Source organism: Argiope bruennichi, chromosome 9 (genome assembly GCF_947563725.1).
Source record: "Argiope bruennichi chromosome 9, qqArgBrue1.1, whole genome shotgun sequence".
NCBI classification, from domain to species: domain Eukaryota; kingdom Metazoa; phylum Arthropoda; class Arachnida; order Araneae; family Araneidae; genus Argiope; species Argiope bruennichi.
Genome location: NC_079159.1, coordinates 72,148,106 through 72,175,083, shown reverse-complemented (window position 1 = coordinate 72,175,083; position 26,978 = coordinate 72,148,106). Strand labels below are relative to the sequence as shown.

Here is a 26,978-nt window from a genome sequence, read left to right as displayed (position 1 = left end):
TACTTCAAGCTTAAGAAAAAAACACCTTATTTTTGTTTTGTTAAAAGACCATAATAAAATACCATTTATTTGTGAGTTCGAAGATATTAAATTAAACAAATGGGTCAAGAAGAAATATGGCGATACGCAGCAGCTTCGGATTAAAAAAAGTTGTTATGTTTAAATAAAGTAAGAAATTGGTATTTCAGATATTAGTTATCTAAAATACAGAAGATATGATTATAGTTTCAACAGTACTATATTTTATGAGAAAAATATTTATTCTTGATTTTTTCATACATTTTTGTATAAATTTATAGAAATAAAATTCATGCTTCATAAAACAGACTGTGGAAATTACAGAGATTCTATAAAGAGCCATGTCGTTAAATATCCAACAATGTACTAAAAATGTCAAATTTCGCCAAATCTCACTCTTGTAGATAACATTTAAAAGGTTGTAACCTCTTACAGAAGTAAATATTTTCAGTGACACTACCCGATTTCAAAAAACCATTGACTGATAGTTTTATGATCGGCATGGAAATGTCCTGCACAGAAAAGTCATATAATCTTACTGTTTAATTCATAAATACGAAGATTCTTACAGTATTCAGTAAAATGCACTCTTCAAATCATTCTTCAGAAGAGAGAGAGGAAAAAATGTCACGATTTCTCTTCCTTACATGTAATTTCTTTTCATATCGCAGAAAATGTTTTAATACAAGTCACATTCTTACGGCTTAATTTTCGTATCTATTCAAAAATGTTTCCTTAAAGAAGTTTCAAAAAATATTTTAATAAGCAAGTTACAGGTGTACACATGCTGAACTCGTTATTATTTATTACATAAATAATGATTTCTTTAACTTGAGTTTTCAGTATTTTTTTAATTCCGCTGCTCAAAATACACTTCATTGTTAAGGTTCATGGACGTGTTTTCTCTTCCACGAACATTAATAATAATAATAATAAAAAAAAAAAAAAACATCAGTACAAGCTATTTCACAGATTTTAAAAAATTATATTTTCTAACTGCGAGAGAAAAACCTCTAATAAACACCACACCGACATCAATTTAAAGTCTATTTATTTGTTGTTTCTTCTATTGTAGTAAATGTCTCTTTCAAGTTGTCTGATACGAAAACGCCATATAACAGTCATCACACACAAAAGGCTTTTCCTTCGCATGAGTCAATAAATGTTCCTTTATTTCAACTTTCCTTTCCAGAATACACATTATTTCATAAATCACAAGCATGCGGTTCTCCTTTCGTATGTGTCAATAAATGCCGCTTTAAGACGCCCATTTGAGAAAATGATTTATTGCACAAATCACATACGTACGGTTTCTCTCCTGTATGAACTAGTAAATGCCTCTTTAAGTTGTTCTTTTGAGAAAACGCTTTATTGCATAAATCACAAACATTCGGTTTCTCTCCCGTATGTGTCAGTAAATGTGTCCTTAAGCTGCTGTTTCGAGTAAACGCTTTATTGCACATTTCGCAGCGATATGGTTTCTCTCCCGTATGTATTAGTAAATGTGTCTTTAAATCAAACCTCTGAGGAAATGCTTTATTGCAAATACTACAGACATATGGTTTCTCTCCCGTATGTATTAGTAAATGTGTCTTTAAATCAAACCTCTGAGGAAATGCTTTATTGCAAATACTACAGACATATGGTTTCTCTCCCGTATGTATTAGTAAATGTTTCTTTAAACTTGCTCTCTTAGAAAACGCGTTATTGCAAAAATCACAAACATTCGGTTTCTCTCCCGTATGTGTCAGTAAATGTGTCCTTAAGTTGCTGTTTCGAGTAAACGCTTTATTGCACATTTCGCAGCGATATGGTTTCTCTCCCGTATGTATTAGTAAATGTGCCTTTAAATCAAACCTCTGAGGAAATGCTTTATTGCAAATACTACAGACATATGGTTTCTCTCCCGTATGTATTAGTAAATGTTTCTTTAAACTTGCTCTCTTAGAAAACGCGTTATTGCAAAAATCACAAACATTCGGTTTCTCTCCCTTATGTGTCAGTATATGTGCCTTTAAGTTGCTGTTTTGAGAAAACGCTTTACTGCACATCTCGCAGCGATATGGTTTCTCTCCCGTATGTATTAGTAAATGTTTCTTTAAATCAAACCTCTGAGGAAATGCTTTATTGCAAATACTACAGACATATGGTTTCTCTCCCGTATGTATTAGTAAATGTTTCTTTAAATTTGCTCTCTTAGAAAACGCTTTATTGCATAAATCACAAACATTCGGTTTCTCTCCCGTATGTGTCAGTATATGTGCGTTTAAGTTGCTGTTTTGAGAAAACGTTTTACTGCACATCTCGCAGCGATATGGTTTCTCTCCCGTATGTGTTAGTAAATGTGTCTTTAAATCAAACTTCTGAGAAAATGCTTTATGGCAAATACTACACACATATGGTTTCTCTCCCTTATGCGTTAGTAAATGCTTTCTTAAAGTGCTCATATCAAGAACTGCCATAGAACATGTATCGTATGTATACGGTTTCTTGTTTGTGTGCATATGTAAATGTGATTGTAAATATTGCTGCAGAGAAGACACTTCATTACACATTTCGCTGACATACTGTTTCTCTGTCATAAACGAGCATAACTTTCATCTGAAATTGCTTTTACCTAAAAACGTTAACTATTGCGCTTCATTACCCTACTTTCATCAAATTTACTAAATTCTTTTAACGTCGTGTGTTTTATAGCAAATTTGCCCTTATCGGTTGCCGGAAAAACTGCCTACAACTTCTGCCACAAATTTATGAATGAAATTTTACATGAGTGAACATGTATTTTCCAATCAGAAGGATCTTCTTTTCTTCTGTACCGTTCAGCACATGTAACAGCAAATCTTTTGTTGATGCGTTTTGTTTTGTTGAAGCGTTTATTATGCTTATTTAACTTTCGTTATGGTATTTTGGTCAATCAGTTTGCTAATAGGAAATATTACTTGTAATTTCTTTTTTTCATACCATAATTTTCATAATGTTTTGACCGAAACATTTTTGAATTTATATTTCAGATGTATCTCCTCTCCCTGTTTTGTAGGCGACGCATTTTTTTCCCAGTTCATTGTTTCAATACACCTGGAAAAAAAATTAATTTTGTCATTAATTTTTATTCTAAAAGTTAAAATCAATAAAAGCTTACAGAAGTTCCATAAAAATATGTCATTAAATTTAACTAATTCATTATGCAAAATATTAAAAAGTACCTTCTTTTACTATGTTAGGCTCTATTATAAAATACGTATATACGTAAAAATAATGAAAATAATTATCTTCAAGAAAGATCTGCAGGAAAATATACATATATTGAAAACAATATTAAAAATTAGACTCATAACACACACAGGAGACTTGTGACAATTAGTATGTTACCAACTAAACGGCAGGTAACGTCACATAGTTTAAATAGTTCTAGTGATCGAAGTGTTGTAACTGAAATACAAAAGTTCTGTAATTGTATATCTCAACATTTAAAAATTAGATGTTTTCAAGAATCATGTTTATCTCAAAAACTCATGAAAATTATACACTAATATAGTGCAGTGTAAATTTTTACAAGATCAGAACTGAAGTTGGAAACCCAAATAATATCAATTTGATATTCTAATTGTAAGTTTAAAAAAAAAAAAACAGATTAGAGAGACCTCATAAATATCAAGTTACGGTAATTCCTTCGCATACACAGGGTGCGTAGTGAGAAACTGCAGCAAAAATTAAGTACTTTTAAGCACCTTTGTACCTGTACAAATGGGTATTTTCTAAGCATATGATATTTTCTGTTTTATAATAATGCATAGTTTTTTATCAAAATTTTTTTTATTAATTTTAACTGTGCATTTTTTAAATTATAATATTTAGTTGTTCTTTTAAATTTTAGAGTTTTTTTTTAATTAGTAGTTTCTTTAATTTAAATTTCTAAAATAATTTTTTAATAGAAAAAAATCGCAGCATTCAGAAATGGTCAAGATATAAAAAACTGCCTCATCATTTAATTTCTTCTGAAATTTAGTAAAGGACTTTTTTTTAAACGTTTTTGCATTTTGAAAATTTGATAAAAACTTGCTTTTTAAATTATATATAATACTTATTTTACAAAAAAATTAAATTGCTTTAGCAACTTCTTGTTTCCATAAAGAAAGAAGTAACTCCTTTAACCCTTCAAATACGATTTAATAATGAAAAGTTGTGCATGAAACAACCATTTAATTTTTATTTAAAAAAACTCGTTTCATTTTATAATTTTTACATATTATGGACTGAAATTATATTTTTGATATGGATATCATTGCAATTCATAAGTTCATATTCATCCCTATGTCAAAAACATCTCATGACTTCGGATTAGATTCTAGGTTTTCCAACATCAGAGCGTTTACACCAGACACTCCCGTAAATTTATTTCAGGCACATTATCTATTTCTTTCCATTGTTCTGAAGATGTGTCTACATTTCTAGGATATTCAATAAAATCATTTATTAGCCGCCGAATATGTTTTCGTAATATTTTACCATCATGAGTTTCATTATCAGTAAAGTGTAAATATTTGCTTATTTCTTATGATTCTTTAGAATCCCTCAGCTCACCTTGAAATTCAAAGTTAGATTTATCCATTACGGTGTATGGTGAAGCTTTATAAGCCAGATAAGTCTCTGGATAGGAGTGATCACTTTTGTCTAGTGGTCCTGTTACTCGGCTACGAACCTAAACGTTGCGAGTTCGGTCCTCGCTATTACGAAATCGCTACAAATAAAAAAAATGTATTCAATAAACTGCTTAAATTAATAATGCTTAAAAACTGCTTTATTTGCTTTTAAATATAAAAGTAAATAAAGATTTTTTTTTTTTCTTTTCTTTCTTTATTTTCCCATGACTTTAATCCACGGTAAAATAAGGCAACGTGACGATTCGAAGAAGCAATGGCATTGTTTTCAACTTCATCATAATAAAAATCATTGTTATAAATTGTGTCCAAAACTAATTTTTCAAAAGTTACTAAAAAAAATGCATTGATTCAAATAAAGTTTTTATCATTAAAAAGCTATTTTTGAAGCCTTTAACACAACATTAAAATCATTTTTGTGCGATGATATTATGGTAAAAAAACACATCAAAATTCTGTTTGTTTTCTTTTCATTAAGATTTTGACAAATCCTTGTTTAGTCGGATTCTAAATCCCAAAAATAACTACACATATTTCATGCTGCTAATTTAAATGGTTTATGCTGCGCACTTCTCTGTCAATTTGGGCAAACTTTTATATGTAAAGACAGATTTCTCTGGGAACAAAATTTCTACACGAGTTATAAAAAGAAAAAAGCAATAATCGTTATAGAACGATAGAATCTGGACCCGAAGAATATAAATCACCATGACTGAAAAAATATCTTCAAATTTAAATCTCATCATACTAGATTTTACACGATAAAATAACGTAGTAAGTACAAAGCGCAATTTATTACATTTCAGTAAAGACTATTAAAATCAATCTAAGAAGTCGTTCAAGAAATTATTCCAAAACAAACGAAAGAAAAAGATGATGGAATGTTTAATGTACTAAGAAGGCTTCACTGCAAGTGTGTTTACGGAGGCATCTACCATGTTCGATATATCTCTGGCGCACCAAATTCATCATGCTGTATTTTGATTTTCTGTTGACTGGAACAATCTGAACATTCTTCAACAACACATAATGGATACCTGGCATAAATGAAATAAATTCTACTTCATCTCAAACATTCAAAATTTGATTACTGTTTGTGAAATTAAAAAAAAAAAAAAAAAAAAAAATCAAATGTTTTTCGAGCAGCAAAAAGTATGGCACAACACATATTTCGTACTGGTCCTTCTGGAAAACTATTGCAGTATTTCAATAACGGCAACGCACAGTGTTAAAAAAAAGTCTCGCGAGCAGTAAATGTGTTGGAACCCCTGGACCCATTTCACCCTGGATTCCTTGTTCGAATTCTTCCTTTTTCCTGATTTCGTTTCTTGGTACATCTCATTAACAAGCCTTCCACGACTACGCTTTCAAATTATTGAATTCAATGTGTGTGTGGAAAAAAGCACTTTTAAGGTGCTTAAAAATGGTTTTCAAGTTTCGCCACTTTTTATGATGCTACGCACCCTGATACAGACGTAAAGAAAGACACACATTCACTTTTATTCATAGAAGTAAACCTCTTAGATAAATTTTTGAAATAGCATTCATAATTTTAAACGAAACATTTCGTGTTTCCTTTCTGATTTAAAACATTCCTTTCCTTTATGTAATTCACCTGAAAAATATAATTAATATTATTCTTAAAATAGTTTTTGTTTTATTTTACGATAGTTGCAACAGTAATTCAAAGCATTTAAAGAGAACTAAATAACTAAAATATGGAAAAAAACAATATAAGCATTTTTCTAAATTTTTATTAAGCATTCCTAATATCTAATGTATATTTATATTTAGTAACATTTGCAAAATATCGATTATTATTTTGGAATAGTTCCCACGAATTCTTTTCTTTCGCAGCATAATTATAAATTTAGGCAATTTTGTAACCCTATATTGTCTTGCTTTAAGACTGATTTTATAATTTTTAACAATAAATATATGGAAAGTATGTGAAGGATACTCTTGACAAACATTAATCGCTGAATACATATTCAGGTCTGTTAACATGTGTGTTTAAGTTGATTTACTGAAGAGTGTTCAAATATGTCGCAGCACATTGAACAAAAAAAACTTAATAGAGTGATTAGTCAAGAACAACAGAGAAAAATATACTTTAAGTTAAAAATTTAAAAAAAAAAAAAAAAAAAAAAAATTGAAAAATATTAGGAGGAAGTGATAGAATCACATACATAATTTAAGAGTATTGGAAAAACGTCCATTTCACATGGCAGTGTATTTAAAAACTTAAAACATATTTTATTGAAATATGAATGTTCACATAAAATGTTATTTTTAAATAGATTATTAAAATGTTATTGTCCATTATGCCTCGGTGATTACTACATTTTATATATAAAATGAGAAGTTATATAAACGATACATAATTTATCCCTAACAGAACAGAAATTAAGAAAACATGCAACAGCATTGAAACTGAGAATATAAAAAGAGATAGAAAAGTTTAAATTTTTGACAATACTGATAGTCTTCAAATTAATGTTTTGAAGTTGATGTAACACGCCACCTGATAAAAGTATACCTTCCGTTCTAAGTAATTTATGGTGTTTCAAAAATATCCCTTTCGCAATTATCAAATCCTTCAAATGCAATTACAAATAATTTCAACACCACTAACCTCACTTAATTGTACTTCAAGCTTAAGAAAAAAAACACCTTATTTTTGTTTTGTTAAAAGACCATAATAAAATACCCTTTATTTGTGAGTTCGAAGATATTAAATTAAACAAATGAGTAAAGAAGAAATATGGCGATACGCAACAGCTTCGGATTAAAAAAAGTTGTTATGTTTCAATAAAGTAAGAAATTGGTATTTCAGATATTAGTTATCTAAAATACAGAAGATATGATTATAGTTTCAACAGTACTATATTTTATGAGAAAAATATTTATTCTTGATTTTTTCATACATTTTTGTATAAATTTATAGAAATAAAATTCATCCATCAAACACACTGTGGAAATTACAGAGATTCTATAAAGAGCCATGTCGTTAAATATCCAACAATGTACTAAAAATGTCAAATTTCGCCAAATCTCACTATTCTAGATAACATTTAAAAGGTTGTAACCTCTTACAGAAGTAAATATTTTCAGAGACACTACCCGATTTCAAAAAACCATTGACTGATAGTTTTATGATCGGCATGGAAATGTCCTGCACAGAAAAGTCGTATAATCTTACTGTTTAATTCATAAATACGAAAGTTCTTACAGTATTCAGTAAAATGCATTCTTCAAATCATTCTTCAGAAGAGAGAGAGGAAAAAATGTCACGATTTCTCTTCCTTACATGTAATTTCTTTTCTTATCGCAGAAAAAGTTTTAATACAAGTCACATTCTTACGGCTTAATTTTCGTATCTATTAAAAAATGTTTCCTTCAAGAAGTTTCAAAAAATATTTTAATAAGCAAGTTACAGGTGTACACATGCTGAACTCGTTATTATTTATTACATAAATAATCATGATTTCTTAAACTTGAGTTTTCAGTATTTTTTTAATTCCTCTGCTCAAAATACTCTTCATTGTTCAGGTTCAAGAACGCGTTTTCTCTTCTACGGACATTAATAATAATAATAATAAAAAAAAAAAAACATCAGTAAAAACTATTTTACAGATTTTAAAAAATTATATTTTCTATCTGCGAGAGAAAAACCTGTAATAAACACAACGCCGACAACTATTTAAAGTCTATTTGTTGTTTCTTCTATTTTGTAGTAAATGTCTCTTACAAGTTGTCTGATCCGAAAATGCCATATAACAGTCATCACAAACAAAAGGCTTTTCATTCGCATGAGTCAATAAATGTTCCTTTATTTCAACTTTCCTTTCCAGAATACACATTATTTCATAAATCACAAGCATGCGGTTTTCCTTTCGTATGTGTCAATAAATGCCGCTTTAAGCCGCCCTTTTGAGAAAATGATTTATTGCACAAATCACATACGTACGGTTTCTCTCCCGTATGTACTAGTAAATGTGTCTTTAAATAAAGCTTTCGAGCAAACTCTTTATTGCATAAATCACAAACATACGGTTTCTCTCCCGTATGTGTTATTAAATGTTTCTTTAAATTTCCGCTGGAAGAAAACGCGTAATTGCATAAATCACAAACATACGGTTTCTCCCCCGTATGTGTTATTAAATGTTTCTTTAAATTTCCTCTGGAAGAAAACGCGTCATTGCATAAATCACAAATATAAGGTTTCTCTCCCGTATGTGTCAGTAAATGTGTCTTTAAGTGGCTGTTTCGAGCAAATGCTTTATTGCACATCCCGCATTGATATGGTTTATCTCCCGTATGTGTAAGTAAATGCCTCTTTAAGTGGTCCATTTGAGAAAACGCTTTATTGCATAAATCACAAACATACGGTTTTTCTACCGTATGTGTCAGTAAATGTGTCTTTAAATGAACCATCTTAGAAAAAGCCTTATTACAAATCTGACGAGGATAGGGTTTATCTTTCGTATGTGTCAGTAAATGCCTCTTTAAGATGTTCTTTCGAGAAAACGCTTTATTGCATAAATCACAAACATTCGGTTTCTCTCCCGTATGTGTCAGTAAATGTGTCCTTAAGTTGCTGTTTCGAGTAAACGCTTTATTGCACATCTCGCAGCGATATGGTTTCTCTCCCGTATGTATTAGTAAATGTGTCTTTAAATCAAACTTATGAGGAAATGCTTTATTGCAAATACTACAGACATATGGTTTCTCTCCCGTATGTGTCAGTATATGTGTCTTTAAGTTGCTGTTTCGAGAAAACGCTTTACTGCACATCTCGCAGCGATATGGTTTCTCTCCCGTATGTGTCAATATATGTGCCTTTAAGTTGCTGTTTTGAGAAAACGCTTTACTGCACATCTCGCAGCGATATGGTTTCTCTCCCGTATGTGTTAGTAAATGTGTCTTTAAATCAAACTTCTGAGAAAATGCTTTATGGCAAATACTACAGACATATGGTTTCTCTCCCTTATGCGTTAGTAAATGCTTTCTTAAAGTGCTCATATCAGGAACTGCCATAGAACATGTATCGCATGTATACGGTTTCTCGTTTGTGTGCATCTGTAAATGTGATTGTAAATATTGCTGCAGAGAAGACACATCACTACACATTTCGCTCACATACTGTTTCTCTGTCATAAACGAGCATAACTTTCATCTGAAATTGCATTAACCTAAAAATGTTTACTATTGTGCTTCATTACTCTACTTTCATGAAACTTGCTAAAACCTTTTAACGTCGTGTGTTTTATAGCAAATTTGCTGTTATCGGTTGCCGGCAAAACAGCCTACAACTTCTGCCACAAATTTATGAATGAAATTTTACATGAGTGAACATATATTTTCGTTGTATTTTCCAATCACAAGGATCTTCTTTTTTTCTGTACCATTCAGCACATGCAACAGCAAATCTTTTGTTGATGAATAAAACGTTTATTACGCTTATTTAACTTTCGTATGGTATTTTGGTCAATCAGTTTGCTAATAGGAAATATTACTTGTAATTTCTTTTTTTCATACCATAATTTTCATGGTGTTTTGACCGAAATATTTTTGAATTTAAGTTTCAGATGTATCTCCTCTTCCTGTTTTGTAAGCGAAGCAGTATTTTCCAGTTCATTGTTTCAATATACCTGCAAAAAAACAATTTTGTCATCAATCTTTATTCTAAAAGTTAAAATCAATAAAAGCTTACAGAAGTTCCATAAAAATATATCATTAAATTTAACTAATTCATCATGCAAAATATTAAAAAATACCTTCTTTTACTATGTTAAGCTCTATTATAAAATACGTATATACGTAAAAATAATGAAAATAATTATCTTCAAGAAAGATATGCAGGAAAATATACATATATTAAAAACAATATTAAAAATTAGACTCATAACACACACAGGAGACTTGTGACAATTAGTATGTTACCAACTAAACGGCAGGTAACATCACATAATTTAAAAGGTTCTAATGATCGAAGTGTTGTAACTGAAATACAAAAGTTATGTAATTGTATATCTCAACATTTAAAAATTAGATACTTTCAAGAATCATGTTTATCTCAAAAACTCATGAAAATTATACACTAATATAGTGTAGTGTAAATTTTTACAAGATCAGAACTGAAGTTGGAAACCCAAATAATATCAATTTGATATTCTAATTGTAAGTTAAAAAAAAAACAAAAACAAAAAACAGATTAGAGAGACCCCATAAATATCAAGTTACGGCAATGCCTTCACATACACAGGGTGCGTAGTGAGAAACTGCTGCTAACATTAAGTACCTTAGTCAAAAAATTAAGCAAATTTTTACCTGGTGCTTAAAAAATAGATATTTTCAAAGCATATGATATTTTCTGTTTTATAATAATAGATAGTTTTTTCATCAAAATTTTTTTAAATAATTTTAAATGTGCATTTCTTAAATTTTAATATTTAGTTCTGTTTTTTTTTAATTTAGAGTTTTTTAAATTAGTAGTTTTTTTAAAATTTTAATTGTATTTATTTGAATTTCTAGAATTATTTTTAATAGAAAAAAATAGCAGCGTTCAGAAACGGTCAAGCTATAAAAAATTGTCTCATCATTTCATTTCTTCTGAAGTATAGTAAAGACCTTTTTTTTTTAACGTTTTTGCATTTCGAAAATTCGATAAACTTTCTTTTAAAATTATATATAATACTTACTTTAGCTTTAAAAAAATTGCAGAAAAATATGATTATATATTTTAAAAAGAATTAAAATGCTTTAACAACTTCTTGTTTCCATAAATAAAGAAGTAAATCCTTTAACCCTTCCAATACGGTTTAATAATGAAAAGCTGTGCATGAAATAACCATTTAATTTTTATTTAAAAAAACTCGTTTCATTTTATAATTTTTACATATTATTGATTGAAATTATATTTTTCATATGGATATCATTGCAATTCGTAAGTTCATATTCAACACCATGTCAAAAACCTCTAATGACTTCGGATTAGCACCTAGGTTTCTCAACATCAGAGCGTTCATTTATTTCAAGCACATTATCTATTTCTTTCCATTCTTCTGAAGATGTGTCTATGATTTTAGAATATTCACTAAAATCACTTATTAGCCGCTTAGTATGTTTTCGTCTTCTTCATAATATCTCATCATCTTGAATTTCATTATCAGTAAATGCTTGCTTCAGTGTAAATATTTGCTTATTTCTTATGATTCTTCAGAATCCCTCCAATCACCTTGATATTCATATTTTGCCTTATCCATTACGGTGTGTGATGAAGCTTTATAAGCCAGATAACAGCCTCTAGACAGGAGTGATCACTTTTGTCTAGTGGTCATGTTACTCAGCTACGAACCCAACTGTTGCGAGTTCGGTCCTCGCTATTACGAAATCGCTACAGGTGTTTCAACCGCTTTAAGATGCTCTTTTGAGAAAACGCGTTATTGCACAGATCGCATACATGCTATTTCTCTCCCGTATGTATTAGCAAATGTATCTTTAAATTATGCTTTTGAGCAAATGCGTTATTGCATAAATCACAAATATACGGTTTTTCTCCCGTCTGTGTTATTAAATGTTTCTTTAAAATTCCTCTGGAAGAAAACGCGTAATTCCAAATCTGACAAAGATAGGGTTTCTCTTTCGTATGTGTCAGTAAATGCCTCTTAAAGATGCGCTTTTGAGAAAACGCTTTATTGCATAAATCACAAGCATACGGTTTCTCTCCTGTACGATTCAGTAAATGTGTCTTTAAATTAACTATATTAGAAAACGCCTTATGGCAAATACTACAGACATATGATATCACTAATGTATGTGCTATTAAATGTTTCTTTAAAATTCGTCTCGGAGAAAGAGCGTTACTGGAAATATCGCAAATATATGGTTTCTCTTTCGTATGTGTCAGTAAATGTCTCTTTAAGTTACTGTTTCGATAAAATGCTTTATTGCACATGTCACAGCGATATGGTTTCTCTTACGTATGTGTTAGTAAATGTGTCTCTAAATTTCACTTCTGAGAAAATGCTTTATTGCAAATACTACAGACATGTGGTTTCTCTCCCTATGTATTAGTAAATGTTTCTTTAAATTTGATCTCAGAGAAAACACGTTATTGCACAGCTCGCAGCGATAAGTTTTCACTCCTTTATGCGTTAGTAAATGCTTTCTTAAAGTGCTTATTTCAAGAACTGCCATAGAACATGTATCGCATTTATACGGTTTCTCGTTTGTGTGCATATGTAAATGTGATTGTAAATATTGCTGCAGAGAAGACGCTTCACTACACATTTCGCTCACATACTGTTTCTCTGTCATAAACGAGCATCACTTTCATCTGAAATTGTTTTAACCTAAAAATGTTTACTATTGCACTTCATTACTATACTTTCATGAAACTTAATAAAGCCTTTTAAATTCGTGTGTTTTATAGCAAATTTGCCGTAATCGGTTGCCAGAAAAACTGCCTACAACTAAATTTTACATGAGTGCACATATATTTTCCAATCAGAAGGATCTTCTTTTCTTCTGTACCGTTCAGCACATGTAACAGCAAAGCTTTTGTTGATGAATAAAGCGTTTATTATTTTACTTAACATTCTTTATGGTATCTTGGTCAATCAGTTTGCTAATAGGAAATATAACTTGTAATTTCTTTTATTATAACATAATTTTCATAATGTTTTGATCGAAACTTTCTTGAATTTAAATTTCAGATGTATCTCCTCTTCCTGTTTTGTAAGCGACGCTTTTTTTTCCAGTTCATTTTTTCAATATACCTGAAAAAAAAAATTTTTTTTTTCATTAATTTTTATTTTAAAGGTTAAAATAAATGAAAGCTTACAGAAGTTCCATAAAAATATATCATTAAATTTAACTAATTCATTATGCAAAATATTAAAAAGTACCTTCTTTTACTATGTTAAGCTCTATTATAAAATACGTATATACGTAAAAATAATGAAAATAATTTTCTTTAAGAAAAATATGCAGGAAAATATACATATATTAAAAACTAGACTCGTAACGCACACAGGAGACTTATGACAAATGACTAGAAATGAAGAAATAAATTAACTATCCTTTTTCAATGGGCAAATAAAGTGTATTATATATATATATATATGTAAGCATTATTTTATGCGAAGCAGAATGTAGTTTCGAAGACATTGAAATTTTTAAAACTCGCTTTAATCCATCCCAGGAAGGCATAATCAAGGCACGTTCGCCCACAGCAACAGATTAGACAAGAAGTGGGGAAGAGCAAGAAATTAACTATCTCTCGTTTTATATGATATGAGATATTGATAGGGAAACTAATTTTTTTACAGTGCTAATATATTATTAAGATCCTGATAGGGATTTCCGACGCATGTCAATCACAAGTAAGGGAAACACAGGGATCTTTTAAAAAGAATGTGCTTACTGGACAGTTTTCTATCCCTTTACGCAGAGCGTGTGAAAGTGTCGGCGTTTAGCCTATTCAACAATTTTATAAAGCTTCTCTTGAATTAATTAAGTAGAGAAAGTGGAATTGGATATCAGGAAATAAGAGAATGAAATTACTATGGACTAAATTAAGATAAAACTTTGGGAATTAATTTGAATTTAAATTAGAGTTTAAAATATCATTACATATACACTCATGTCCAAAATTAAGGTCACAAACATAAAATCTGCGAAAAATGAAAAACTATTCACTGTGTTGCCACGAAATTTTGCACAGAGGTACACTACGATGGAAGAAAGAACATAGACACATAACAACATGGAAAAGATTTTAATTGGGAATTAAGAAACAAGGTATATCAAAAAGTGTTACATTATGAAGCAGAGATAAAGCATTTATCTCGGGGAAAGCATGTCTAATATGGAGTGAGACCACCGTGCACTGCTATACAGGCTTCACAACGAGCTTTCATACTGTTTATGAGGGTGTCAATAAATGCTTGGGGCAACAAAGCCCATTCTTCCAAAAGCGCGGCTTTTAATTCTTGGAGGGTATTAGGAGAGGGGTTACGCTGTGCAATGACTCCTCCGAGACCACCCCAAACATGTTCAGTAGGACTAAGATCCGGAGACCTTGAGGGCCATTCCATACGTCGAATATCCTCTTCCTCAAGAAAATCATCAACGATTTGGGCTCTGTGTGGACGCGCGTTATCGTCCATAAACATGAAGTCTGAGCCAAAAGCACCCCGGAACAATCTCACATAGGCTTCAAGGATATCATCCCTATAACGATGTGCATTGGCAGTACCCGCATCGAAGACGTGCAGAGGTGTACGACTGCCCAACAATATTCCACCCCAGATAAGGATTCCTCTGCCACCAAATCTGTCGATTTCTTTTACGTAGGAGGGATGATAGCGAGCTCCTCCTCTCTCCGGATGAAGATTCGACGAGTGTCACTCTGTGTGGTAAATCTCGAGTCATCACTGAAAAGAACACGCCCCCATTCTTGCTGTGCCCACTGATGTGTTCGGCCCCACAGCATTCGGCTTTTATGTTGAATGCCGTCAAAGGGACGCACTCAACTGGTCGCCGGGCATAAAGGGCCCTCTCTGCTAGACGTCTGTATACTGTTTGTCTGGAAATTCTTATTCCAGACGCAGCAGCAAGGTCACGATCAGGTTGAGGAGCCGTTGTCAGCCTATGCCGTCGTGCGCTTAATGCCAAACAGCGATCCTGTGCAGGCGCCGTTGATCTGTGACGGCCTTGGCCGGTCTTCCTGGTTACAGTACCACTTGTTTGGAATTGATTATAATAAACTTAATACTTAAATATAAACCTTGTCAGACGCTGAGGACATCTGGTTCCCTCTCCAAATTTTCGTCCTAGATTAGAGGAGCGCCGATTTGATACTCGTCATTTTAACGTGCATCATGCCAACGTGCACAGTAGGGTAAAACAAAAATGACTTTTAAGATTTTAGCTTGGTAATGGTGGGGGAAAAGTTGCCTTTTAATTTCAAAAAACAATTTTTTTTTAATTTGGTTTCAATACTACAACATCTCAAAGTGACGCAAAAAAAAAAAAAAAAAAAAAAAAACTTAAATTTTATATAAAAAAAATTATAAACTTTGATAAAAATATTTTAATGAATTTTTCATACATATAATCTTACAAAAGATGGTTTTAAATACATATATAAATATTACAGTTGGAAAAAATTATTAATTACGAAATATAACAAAAGTAATAAAATATTTTTAATGTCAAATTTAGTGTTTCTTACTTCTGTATTTTTAATGATTACAAATGTTACAGCCGTAAAATGCTTTTTCTACTTCATTGCCACATTAAACTGTCTTTTTTTGTAAGAATTGACTTTTTCTATGCTATGTTCTTCACTTGTGAAAAATTGTACATTTTCTTGAGTTGTATTTTTTTTTTTTTTTTTGGTTCATTAAATTTAAATTTGCTTCTGTCTATCTGTTTCCTCATCACATTGTAGAATTATGCATCACACTGTAGAATTATGTGACTTGTATACAAGTACAGCTGCTTTATCAGATGTCAGACTTTTTCATTTTCTGTTGCATATTTATTATACGTATTATTCAACTTTAGTCATTTCATAACTTTATCATTGGTTCTAAACTGAATATTATTTTTTCAACATAACATAAGCAGTGTTAAAAATTATTTGAAGCAATGACATTTGCAAATAAGAAGAATTTCAATTATTTTTACATCTCATTTAAATTCCAGAATATTTTATTCTGAATCCTGATAGCAATTTTTTTTTTTATTAATTTGGACAAAACTTTAATTAAAAAAAATATTAGAAATATTGCATAGCATATACATATAAGTTTTTTGCTTCATCTTGAAATAAGAAATGATACCTACTTCCAAACCAAAACATATTTAACTACTTATTGCTTATGTACCCACTACATACCACTGGTAGTATGAACTAATTTATCTGTCAACATTTTACAGATGAATATATATTGATTTATGAAATTGCTTATTACATATGGAGATAAATATTTTCCTTTTACAAATGTTAAACTTCAAATTTTTATAAATATAAATAATAACCATATTTTTTCCTCTCAAGCAACAATTAAAGAGTCTAGTTAATTCCCATAATAAAGAGCATAATAAATACAAAATATTTAATATATGATGATACAGTATTTAAACTTAGTAATACATCAAAGAAAAAGGCTTTGCTAAAATATCTATGTAGCCCAAAAGTGGAAAATCAAAAGTCTCTGCAATTTGGCAATGAATAATTTATACTTATATAAAGCTCAATGTGTGTGTGTTGGCATTCTATAGGCCAGACCGTTTGACCTACAGCTACCAAATTTGGTACATGCATACCTTGGAGGTCGGGAATGTGCACTTGGGGTCCCTTTTTTGAATTTTTAAATAGAATTTTAATTATTAATTAAAAACTAACTTTCCCGAAAAAAAAATCTTTTCATTTTCCCCGCCGCCAAATGAGTAAGGCTTCAGTTTTTTCCCCCCACGCTTATGAGGCTAGGCTTAACATTTTTCGGCCGATTATTTCAAACGATTCTGTTTATTTTGTTAATGGTTGATGCATTTAAAATTAAACATTGCTAATTAATCGATCTTTCAGATTCATTCTGAAGTACTTTTGAATTAAAATAAAACAGAATAAAGGAAATTAAAAAATTTCTAATCTGCATAGCGTTACCCCAACTGGCGTAGAAAAATTCACGCATTTTCGTTACCGTAACTGGCGATGAAAATTCACACATGCGCATTGTGTTCTGATTTTTGACAACTACTATCAAAGGATGCGGACTTGATTTAAATTATTTTTAGGTTAGTTGTATGCTTTTATAATTAAATTGTATTTATGTTAGGTATATATTTTTTATATATGCTTGTAGTTTTAAGTACATAGTTTTTAAGTAGTTTTTTTTTTATTTGTTTTCGACCGATTATTTTAAACGATTCGTTTTATTTTCTTAGTGTTTGATGCATTTAAAATTAAACATTGTTAATTAATCGATCTGTTCATGATGAATCTAGGAAAATTTTTTGACAAATTCTTGAGATATTACATAAATTATTAAGAAAGATATTCTTTAGTGCCCATAAAGTTTAAACGCTCAGTGACTGTTTTCAGTAATCATATTATAAAAAAAATGCTTTGTTTCAGTAAAAAATATTATTATATTAATTGCAGATTAATCCTTTCCACTTTAATTTAAGGCATAAATTCTATGGGAACTAACAGAAAATTAGGGAGATACATATTACGTTATGACTGAAGGCTTTTATAATATTATGAGTGAATTATATGACTATCAAAATTTGAAGTTTTAAAATATATTGATGAAGAAGTTATTTAAGTAGGAATTGCATAAAATATTTAATTATTAAAATTTTAACGAACATTAAAATTGGCGAACCGGCTGGTCGCCAAAGGCGGCTAGTACATAATATAACTGATGCAGATATTGGTTTTCTATAATAATAATAATAAAAAAAACATATAACTTTTTAAAAAATCTAATCAAAGAAATGCACTATGATATAGCATGATGTTTAATTCAAAAAACTTACTTATTAATGTTAGAAAAATTATAATTAGTGGGAACCATAGAAACAGAACATACTGGAAAGTTTTTATAGATTAAAGCTCAATCCTGTAAACCTATCACCAAATTTATTTATCACTTCTAAAACAATGGAAATCCCTAAAATTTGCTATTCATCTGAAACAAAAAATTACTGAAAGTAGAATAAGTATGACTTCATGTTTTGTTTATGTATAGTTTGTTTTTATATAATAACTTTATAATAAATACAGCCACGTGTATCAGTTTTTAATGTGGATACACAAATTTGGAATTTATGAGCAGTTATTTATATAATTCAAAAATATCAAACTCCACTTTGGTGATAGATAATTAAATTCATTTTAAATAAAACCTAACGCGAGTTCGCAAATTGTACAGACTAAGTCTATGGCAAAGGATACCGACGTGCTCTGATTGGTTTAAGCCTTGGCATCTTTTTGGCAATGTTTTGCCAAAAAGATTCCATACCGAAATATATTTTTATAAAAATAAATAAAATTTGTGAATTTATCTCCCCTCCTATTTTTTACGGTTTACATGTAATATTAATCTGGAACACATATACAGCAGAAAAGATCAAATCCTGAAACCTAAATTCAGGAAATATAAAAATTACAATTCATTAAAAAAACATTTTTGTGTGTGTTTCTTAATATTATTTTGATATAACTAAATAAATTAGCTACGAAATCACATATTCCGTTAAAGCTTACATATTTATACATTTTGGGCATTAAATAATCATCTCCCCATATGTAGTTGTTGGGAAAGTAACAAACGTTCAGCAACAAGTTTCAATGACAGTATAAATTATCTAATAAAGGCACGAAAATCACAGAAAAATAAGAATTATTTAATTGCTGCATCATATGTTGAGTAATTACTTTCATTAAGTTTTTATACGTCTGTGCATAAACAAAATTAGTTACTTGTATTACTAGTATTATTAGTAATATTTATTATTATTTTATTAATTAGTATTAGTAGTATTACTAGTAATATTTAGAGAAAACAATTATATTAATAAAAATTAAATCGTGTTGATATTCACTCGTATCTTCCATAAAACTAATGAAAGGTACAAGGTTTGAGCCAAATAAGCGAAAACTACATTATTATGAGTGCAAAACATTACCAAAAAGATGCCAAGGCTTAAACCAATCAGATCATGTCGGTATCCTTTGCCATAGACTTAGTCTGTACAATTTGCGAACTCGCGTATCCTGCCCGCAAAGAGATTTTAAAGTGTCTCTCTCTAATAAAGTGTATATTTGTAACTTTCCAAAAACTGTAAATAAGCTTAGTAAAAATGCTAAAATAAATGGTGTAAATTGTGATGCATTAATTGATACTGGAAGTGATATTACTATGATTAATTATGATTTTTATTTGAAAATTGGTAAACCTAATTTAACGATTGATAATGTGAAATTAACTGGTATAAGTGGAGATAGCAGTAAGTTTTTTTTATTGTGATATATTAATTGATGAATATGTAATATCAACTAATGTGTATGTGTTAGAAATAATGCCGAACTAAATAATCATCGGCATGGACGTATTAAATAATCTAAGCTTTTCATTCCGAGAAAAACAAATTATCATTTATGGGGAAAAAAGCCCAAATAAATTACAACCCGGCTGGTGAGAAACGAGGTCAAGGTCGTATCACTACGTTCCTCGGAGCTGAAAAGAGACAGACATGCACTTATTTTTGCTGAGACTTTCAATAAAATAAATACACATCCTCTCCCATACTTCATTCATTTAGCGGATTCGATAAACTATAATGAAATCAACAGGAGTCCTGTAAAAAAAAAAAAAAACCCTTGAGACAGGAAATAAATTATCTTTTAAATAAGTATTCGCCAAACAAAACAAAAAGTGCGGAATTGCAAATGAAAATAATATTGAGCGATGATATTCCGATTAGTCAAAACCCTCGAAGTCTGCCTTTTAAAGAACAAAAATTCGTTGAAACTCAGATTGATAAATGGATACAGGAAGGGATAATAAAACCCAGTTGTTCAAATTATTCTTCATTTGTTGTTTTATGAAAGAAGAAGGATGATAGTTATACGTTATGCATTGATTTTCTAAAGCTAAATAAAAAGATGATTAAAGATCGGTGCCCTTTACCCCTCATAGAAGATTTGCTTGACAAACTTGAGCAATCAAAAATATTTACTACTTTGGACTTGAAAAACGGATTTTTTCATGTAGACGTAGAGAAAGATAGCACAAAATTTACGTCTTTTGTAACACATCATGGCCCGTTGGAAGTTCTTAAAGTACCATTTGGACTTTTCAATAGTCCGAGTGTATTTCAGCATTACATTAATGTGAGATTCAGAATTTGATGCTAGACGGAACTGTACTGATTTATATGGACGACATTCTTATACCATCCAAAACCGAGGAAGAACGGCTAGAAAAATTACAACGTGTTCTATTACAACGTTATATCCTGTTCTATTTCCGTCTAGTTTCCAACTGTTACTAATAAGCTTTTTGTAAGTTAGTCGAACACTCTCATATTCATCTAACTTGTCGGCTAATTCATAGGGCTTTGTTATTTGGCCCCATTCATCGACAAAGTGCTCCCGAACTTCAAAGGGAACTCTTTATCTGATCTGTGATAATCAAATTCTTCAAACTTTCAAAATCGGATATATCCAGACCTTCAATCCAGAAGTAAAATAGTTTGATGTCTTATAGGCAAAGTCTCTCCAAGTTTTGTCCGGATTTCTCTGATGGAGCACAAATTTCTGTCTAAATTCTTCAGAGTTTAGTTTGAATCTTTGCAGTAAAATGCCTTTGATATGTTCATAATTTTAGAATTCTTCTTCGGGGACTCGTGCAATGAGTCCGCCTATGTCGGGTGGCATCAGAGTTATAAGACAAGTTACCCAATTCTTTTCTGCAGTTCCCATCCTCTTTGCTTGTCTTTCAAATAGGGATAGATATAAGATAATAACTCCACCTTTCAATTCAAACTTAGGCATGTACCTTGAATATTGTGTGTTATTGGAACGAATACTTTCCTCAAATGAGCTACCGCGACCGGATTTGCAACTCTGCTTCTATTTGAAACCTCCGGAGATCATATTCTTACTGTTCCTCTATTCTTGAATTGATAATCATTTTATATACTTCCTTCACATAGGTTTCTTCGTAATGGGCGCTTTTCATTACTAGATCCTTTAATTTTACTACAGTCATGTCTTCATCTGGATTTTCTCCTAATTCGAACGCTTACGCAAATAAACCGCACTTTTTACCTATCCCGAACAAAGCCATTCTGAATTATATGAAAAAAGTCAGTTTAACCGAGTTATAAATTTTTCCTATAATCTGCCTGAACTGTTATCCTTGTATTAATCAATCGAGGGCGAAAGGAATGACTTATCCTAGATCAATTCTAAAAATATAATATATTGCTCTTTATATCATCACAAATATCAACCCTAGATTACAAGATCATTACCATTCCTTTCGCAACAATCACAAATTATTAATTGTAACTTTTCACATTCATCATGAATTTAAGAAACATTCACAAATAAAGAAACATTAAGCAGTATATTTACTCTGTATGGCATAAATACAATTATCTGAATATTTGGCAAAATAATTAGTTTATCAGATTCATAAAACCCAATTAATTCATTTATATTAGAATTATCCTCTTAGATGATATGAACTCAAAACAAACAATTACTCAAGAGAATAACCCTTCCAATAAGATACTATAATCTAAATAAAATTCAGAATTTCAACACATTCACATACACACACTAAAAGTAAGATTTATCTTGTATACTCTATCAGTTTCAACCAACAAAAGAATTAATTTAGTTTCGCTGAATTTTTAATAGATTAAACTCATTTTAGCATGCAACGGATGACATGACAATTAAACCTTGATAATTATTAATACTATCTAAACATAATGCTTTTCGGAAAACTTATTCAAATTCAACAATATGCCAATTCAACAAGTAAATTCATTCATGTATTAATTTCAGAATTTAAATTTTCTCTAAAAGCATACACACACACACAAAAAAAATTATTATTATACCCAGAACTCAAAATTACAAATTTAAACACCATATATATTAAAATATATGTTTAAAAATAGATCAAATATTATACAAGAACCAATGAAATACAGATACACAAAACAAAATATTCAAAATAATCATTCATTATTTATTAACATGCAATTCACATTCCTGCTTCCGTTTTACTGCTAAATTTCTTTCTTAAAGACAATAATATGATACGATTCTAATACAGTCACCCTCGATGAAAAGTTCTTCAAATAACCACAATTTAATCAAAGCTTGGTGACTTGCTTCAATATCAAAATGCTACGAAAAAGTTATGATTATATAAAACGAACTAGTATTACAATATTCACTACAGAAATGGTTTAGCATACAAGAAAAATTTTCTGTTTTTTATTATTCTTATTGTCACAAGCAATGTTTCTTAACAAAAATCGTAAGTCCAGATTCTTTTAAAGTTACACAAGATGTGCGATTCATTAAATAAACAAACAAAAAATAGAGCTTAACCAAGCGAGATGTCTACTTCAGTTTTACAATACTTTGTCAAGTATATGCAACTACCCAATTCTACAAAATTACCGCTGTCTCGAAAACAACTTTTTCTTTTCTTTTGTACTGATGTACAAATTAATTCTTCAAATTTCTCAAACGCTGATGCATTGACAAAAGTTACAAACTTATTAACACTGGCATGTTCATAAACAATACACTTTTGCATTAGTGTACTTTCAAAATATACTTTAAAAAAATCCACATGTTTGAAAAATAAACAAAACAAGATATCATGCACTAATAATTAAACACTGACATATTCTTTAAAAACAACTAAAACAACACTGTCATGTTAAAAATATATTACTGATCACTATTACTTCACTACAAACAATATTCATAACAAATACTAAAGAGGGTGCATGAAATCAAAAACTTACCTCAATCGTACCAACGACGCCAGTAAAGTTTTTCCCGTCCAGCTATGACGAATTCCCGCGTTTTCCGATGGCCCAGGTTGACCGTTATGTTAATTTGTCATTACATGTAGATATGGCCAACTGCCTGTCGGCATAAATAAAAGCCAAGCGCCAGATTCTAGGCTATAGTTTCAATTACATAAATTTACATTATGTACATGGGTTAATTGTTGTGAAATATACAGCTTTGGTAATTAAAGAAATATTTTCTTAACCATCAACAAATACTACTGAACATGCCGTTCTCTCGTGCTCTCTCCTAGCTTCTTTGCACCCCGTCCCTCTCTTTTCCCTCCGGTCAATGCTTTCTGGGGGCGACCTTGGAACCCTGGATGCAAAATTTGGCAGAATATTGCCCTTTGGAGTGAGAGAACCATGGCCAATCCTTACACTTTGTTTTATTTTTGAGGCAATGGAAGGAATATAGTGAGTTTAAAAAATAATTTTTATAAAAAGATCTTTTTAATATTTGTCTACAAAAAAAATGTTTCAATGACATTTTCACTACTTTTTCTAAAATACTATTAAACAAAAATAAATGAAAGAAATAATAAATTCTTTGAAAATTAATTTTACTTCATAGTAATCTCAATATTAGTATTCTGCTCTTAAATTTTTCAGATTTTAACTTAAGCAGAGCATTTCGTTGAACAGTGCTCATCTTTTTTTTTATTATTGTTATGATCATTAACTTTTTTTGAAAAAATTCTATAAAAACTACATTTTAATAAAGATAATAAAACAATATATATATTAGTTTCATTCGGAACCAAAAATATTAGACTAACATTCTTAGTGCTACAATTGGATACACAAGACTATTGATTAAACCATATTTGTTTGAAGATACTTAAATGCCATTTATTATGACAATAGAAAGAATACATTTAATTTCGATGCTGAATAAATGACATAAAAGAAAGCAGAATATTTTTAAATTCTTGCAAAAAGTTTTGTAACATTTTTTTTTTTTTTTTTTTTTTTTTTACATACACAATGTATAATTTATAAAAATGCAGCCGACAGTAATAGTACAATATTAATTCTTCAATGGTAATGGAATACTAATTCCTTTTAACTGAACTAAGATCTTACTATTTCTAAGAAAGGGACCAAACTCTTCTACCTATATTATTTATAGATCAGAAGACAATTACAGTTTAGGTACTATCTGCATGCTATCTGCTGTCAAATGGATAATTTTAAAATGCTATGCTACAAAATGACTTTCAGGTTTTAACAGAGGTATAATCAGGTAGACTGCATGCTTCTATCTAGCATTATATAACAAGAAACAGCTTTGACAATTTCAAGCCCTTATTTCAAACAATCGCCAAATGTTCACTATCTTAGAAACTTCAAAATTAGGTAGCAAATGATTTTTAGAATTGCAATGAAGAACATCAGAATTTAAACTGGCACAAAATTTACTGAAAAAACTTAGACTTTGGCAATGGAACATTAATTTTAAATCAACCAAATATTGCACAAAACATTTAGAAAATACTAAACACACTTTTCACAAGAAGCATTTCTCTCAATAAACTTTTTCATTAACATATATACAGTGGTTCAAACAATTGAGAGTACACCTTATTTTTACTTGATAAATCCAACTTCCAATATAAATAACACATTACCAAGAAGTGCAAACATGTTTTTATTTTTACACAAAATAAATGATTTAGTTTAAGGTAAAAATAAAGAAAAATTTCTAAATTAGAATGTTTCAGAAGCAATTCAATAAACATTGTAAATTTTTGTCTCAAAAAATTGAGAGTGCCCCAATGAAATTTTTGTAATATCTTGCATCAAAAGAAAGTTTAAGTATTAAATTGCATGTCTTTTGGCTTTTATAAGTGCCGTTAAACATTGTGGTACTGATTCGACCAATTTTCGGTGGTATCTGAAGATATTTTATTCATTCTTCTTGCAATCCTTGTTTTAAATAGGTTTTGTTTCTTATTTTGTGTTTTTAACCACTTTTTCAAGTATGGCCCATAATACTTCAATGGCATTGATGTCAGGGTGCTGTGGTAGTGTTTGTAACTGCTGTTTACAATGAAAAAAGACACCACATTTTGACGTTACGTGCATTCTGTTTGGGGTTGTTCTCCTGCTGGAAAATGGAATTTCCATCTAAACCCAAATTTTTAACACTTTCCTTTAGATTGCTGCGACCATATGTTTCATCCAACTTGATGCAGGAATTTTTCATTTCATAGGAAGAAGTGTAAGTGCTGAAACTGTGCGAAATGCCATTAGACAAGCTGGATATAAAAATTGCATTGTTAGAAAGAAACCGTTCATTAGCTTGCAATTTCAGAAAAAGCACTTGAAGTTTGCATAAACTTATCAATTGAAGACCAATAACTTTTAGAAGAAAGATATTTAATAATGAAAGAAAACTCAATATTTTTGGCAGTGACAGCCATCGTACTATAAGGGGAAAGCCTAATACTGCTTTGATCCAAAAAAGAAACGTCCTACAGTTAAACATGGTGGCTACTCTGTCATGATTTGAGGTTGCATGGATTCATCTGGGGTAGGAAATTTAGTTCTTATACATGGCATTATAAACCATATGGTTTACTTGGATATACTACACAGCAATCTAAAGGTAAGTGCTAAAAATTTGGGTTTAGATGGAAATTTCATTTTCCAGTAGCGCAACGACCCCAAACAGAAACACAACGTCAAAATGTGGTGCCTTTTTCATGGTAAATAGCAGTTACACACACTATCACAGTACCCAACATCAATGCCATTGAATATTCGTGGGCCATACTCGAAAAAGTGGTTCAAAATACAAAATAAGAAATAAAACCCATATAATAATTGAAGAATTGGGTAAAATATCTTCAGATATCACCAAAAATTGGTCAAATCAGTACCATGACGTTAAGAGGTCATTATAAAAGCCAAAAGAAATGCAACTTAATAGTGACGTTTTCTTTCTCTGCCAGATATTGCGAAAATGTCATTGTTGTATTCTCAACTTTTTGAGGCAAATTTTGCGTATGTTTATTTAAAATGCTTCTGAAACTTTTTAATTTAGTTTTTCATTGATTTTTTTTTATTTTTATTCTAAATTGAACCACTTTTTAAGTGTAAAAATAAAAACATTTGCATTTATCGGTAAGGTGTTATTCGTATTGTTAGTCGGATTTATCAAGTAAAAGTAAAGTGTACTCACAATTTTTTGAGCCACTGTATATATTTTAATCTTTAAACATGTCTCATATATTTTTAACCAATACAAAGAAATTCAGATATCATGCTTTAGATTTAAATATGTTTCTAATGATGTTACAAAGATAAATTAAAATCAGAAATAATCATAAAAAGATTTATAATACGGAGAAAACAAAAAATAACTTTTCGATTTCCAGAAAAATATAAACTAAATTTTAGTATTTTTCATTAACTGAAGATATAAGCATTACATTCTCAACAAAGCATCGATACAATTTGTAAAGTAAACTAGTCTCTATTAAAAAAAAATGAATCCTTAAAAATGTGATTAATCAAGTGAAACTTACTTACAAGTACTTTAATATCATAATATGTACCAATGATTGAATTGCATTAATTATGATTTATTCGATGTTTAGCCCCACTCGAAGTACCGGTATTGAATAATTCCAGAATCTAGTATAGACCACAGAGAAAGAG

General features: G+C 30.1%; 2 protein-coding genes across 2 annotated transcripts; both read right to left on the bottom strand.

The window, feature by feature from the left end:
* Positions 1-315: 315 nt before the first annotated feature.
* Positions 316-26,978, bottom strand: LOC129984363 (zinc finger protein 271-like). Its single transcript, XM_056094233.1, has 2 exons — positions 26,846-26,978; positions 316-3,096 (listed from the first exon to the last, which is right to left on the bottom strand). Exon 2 carries the CDS (start codon positions 2,598-2,600, stop codon positions 1,224-1,226), a length of 1,377 nt encoding a protein of 458 aa, XP_055950208.1. The 5' UTR covers positions 2,601-3,096; positions 26,846-26,978; the 3' UTR covers positions 316-1,223.
* On the bottom strand, positions 7,787-26,976 carry LOC129984364 (zinc finger protein 271-like). Its single transcript, XM_056094234.1, has 2 exons — positions 26,850-26,976; positions 7,787-10,333 (listed from the first exon to the last, which is right to left on the bottom strand). Exon 2 carries the CDS (start codon positions 9,837-9,839, stop codon positions 8,547-8,549), a length of 1,293 nt encoding a protein of 430 aa, XP_055950209.1. The 5' UTR covers positions 9,840-10,333; positions 26,850-26,976; the 3' UTR covers positions 7,787-8,546.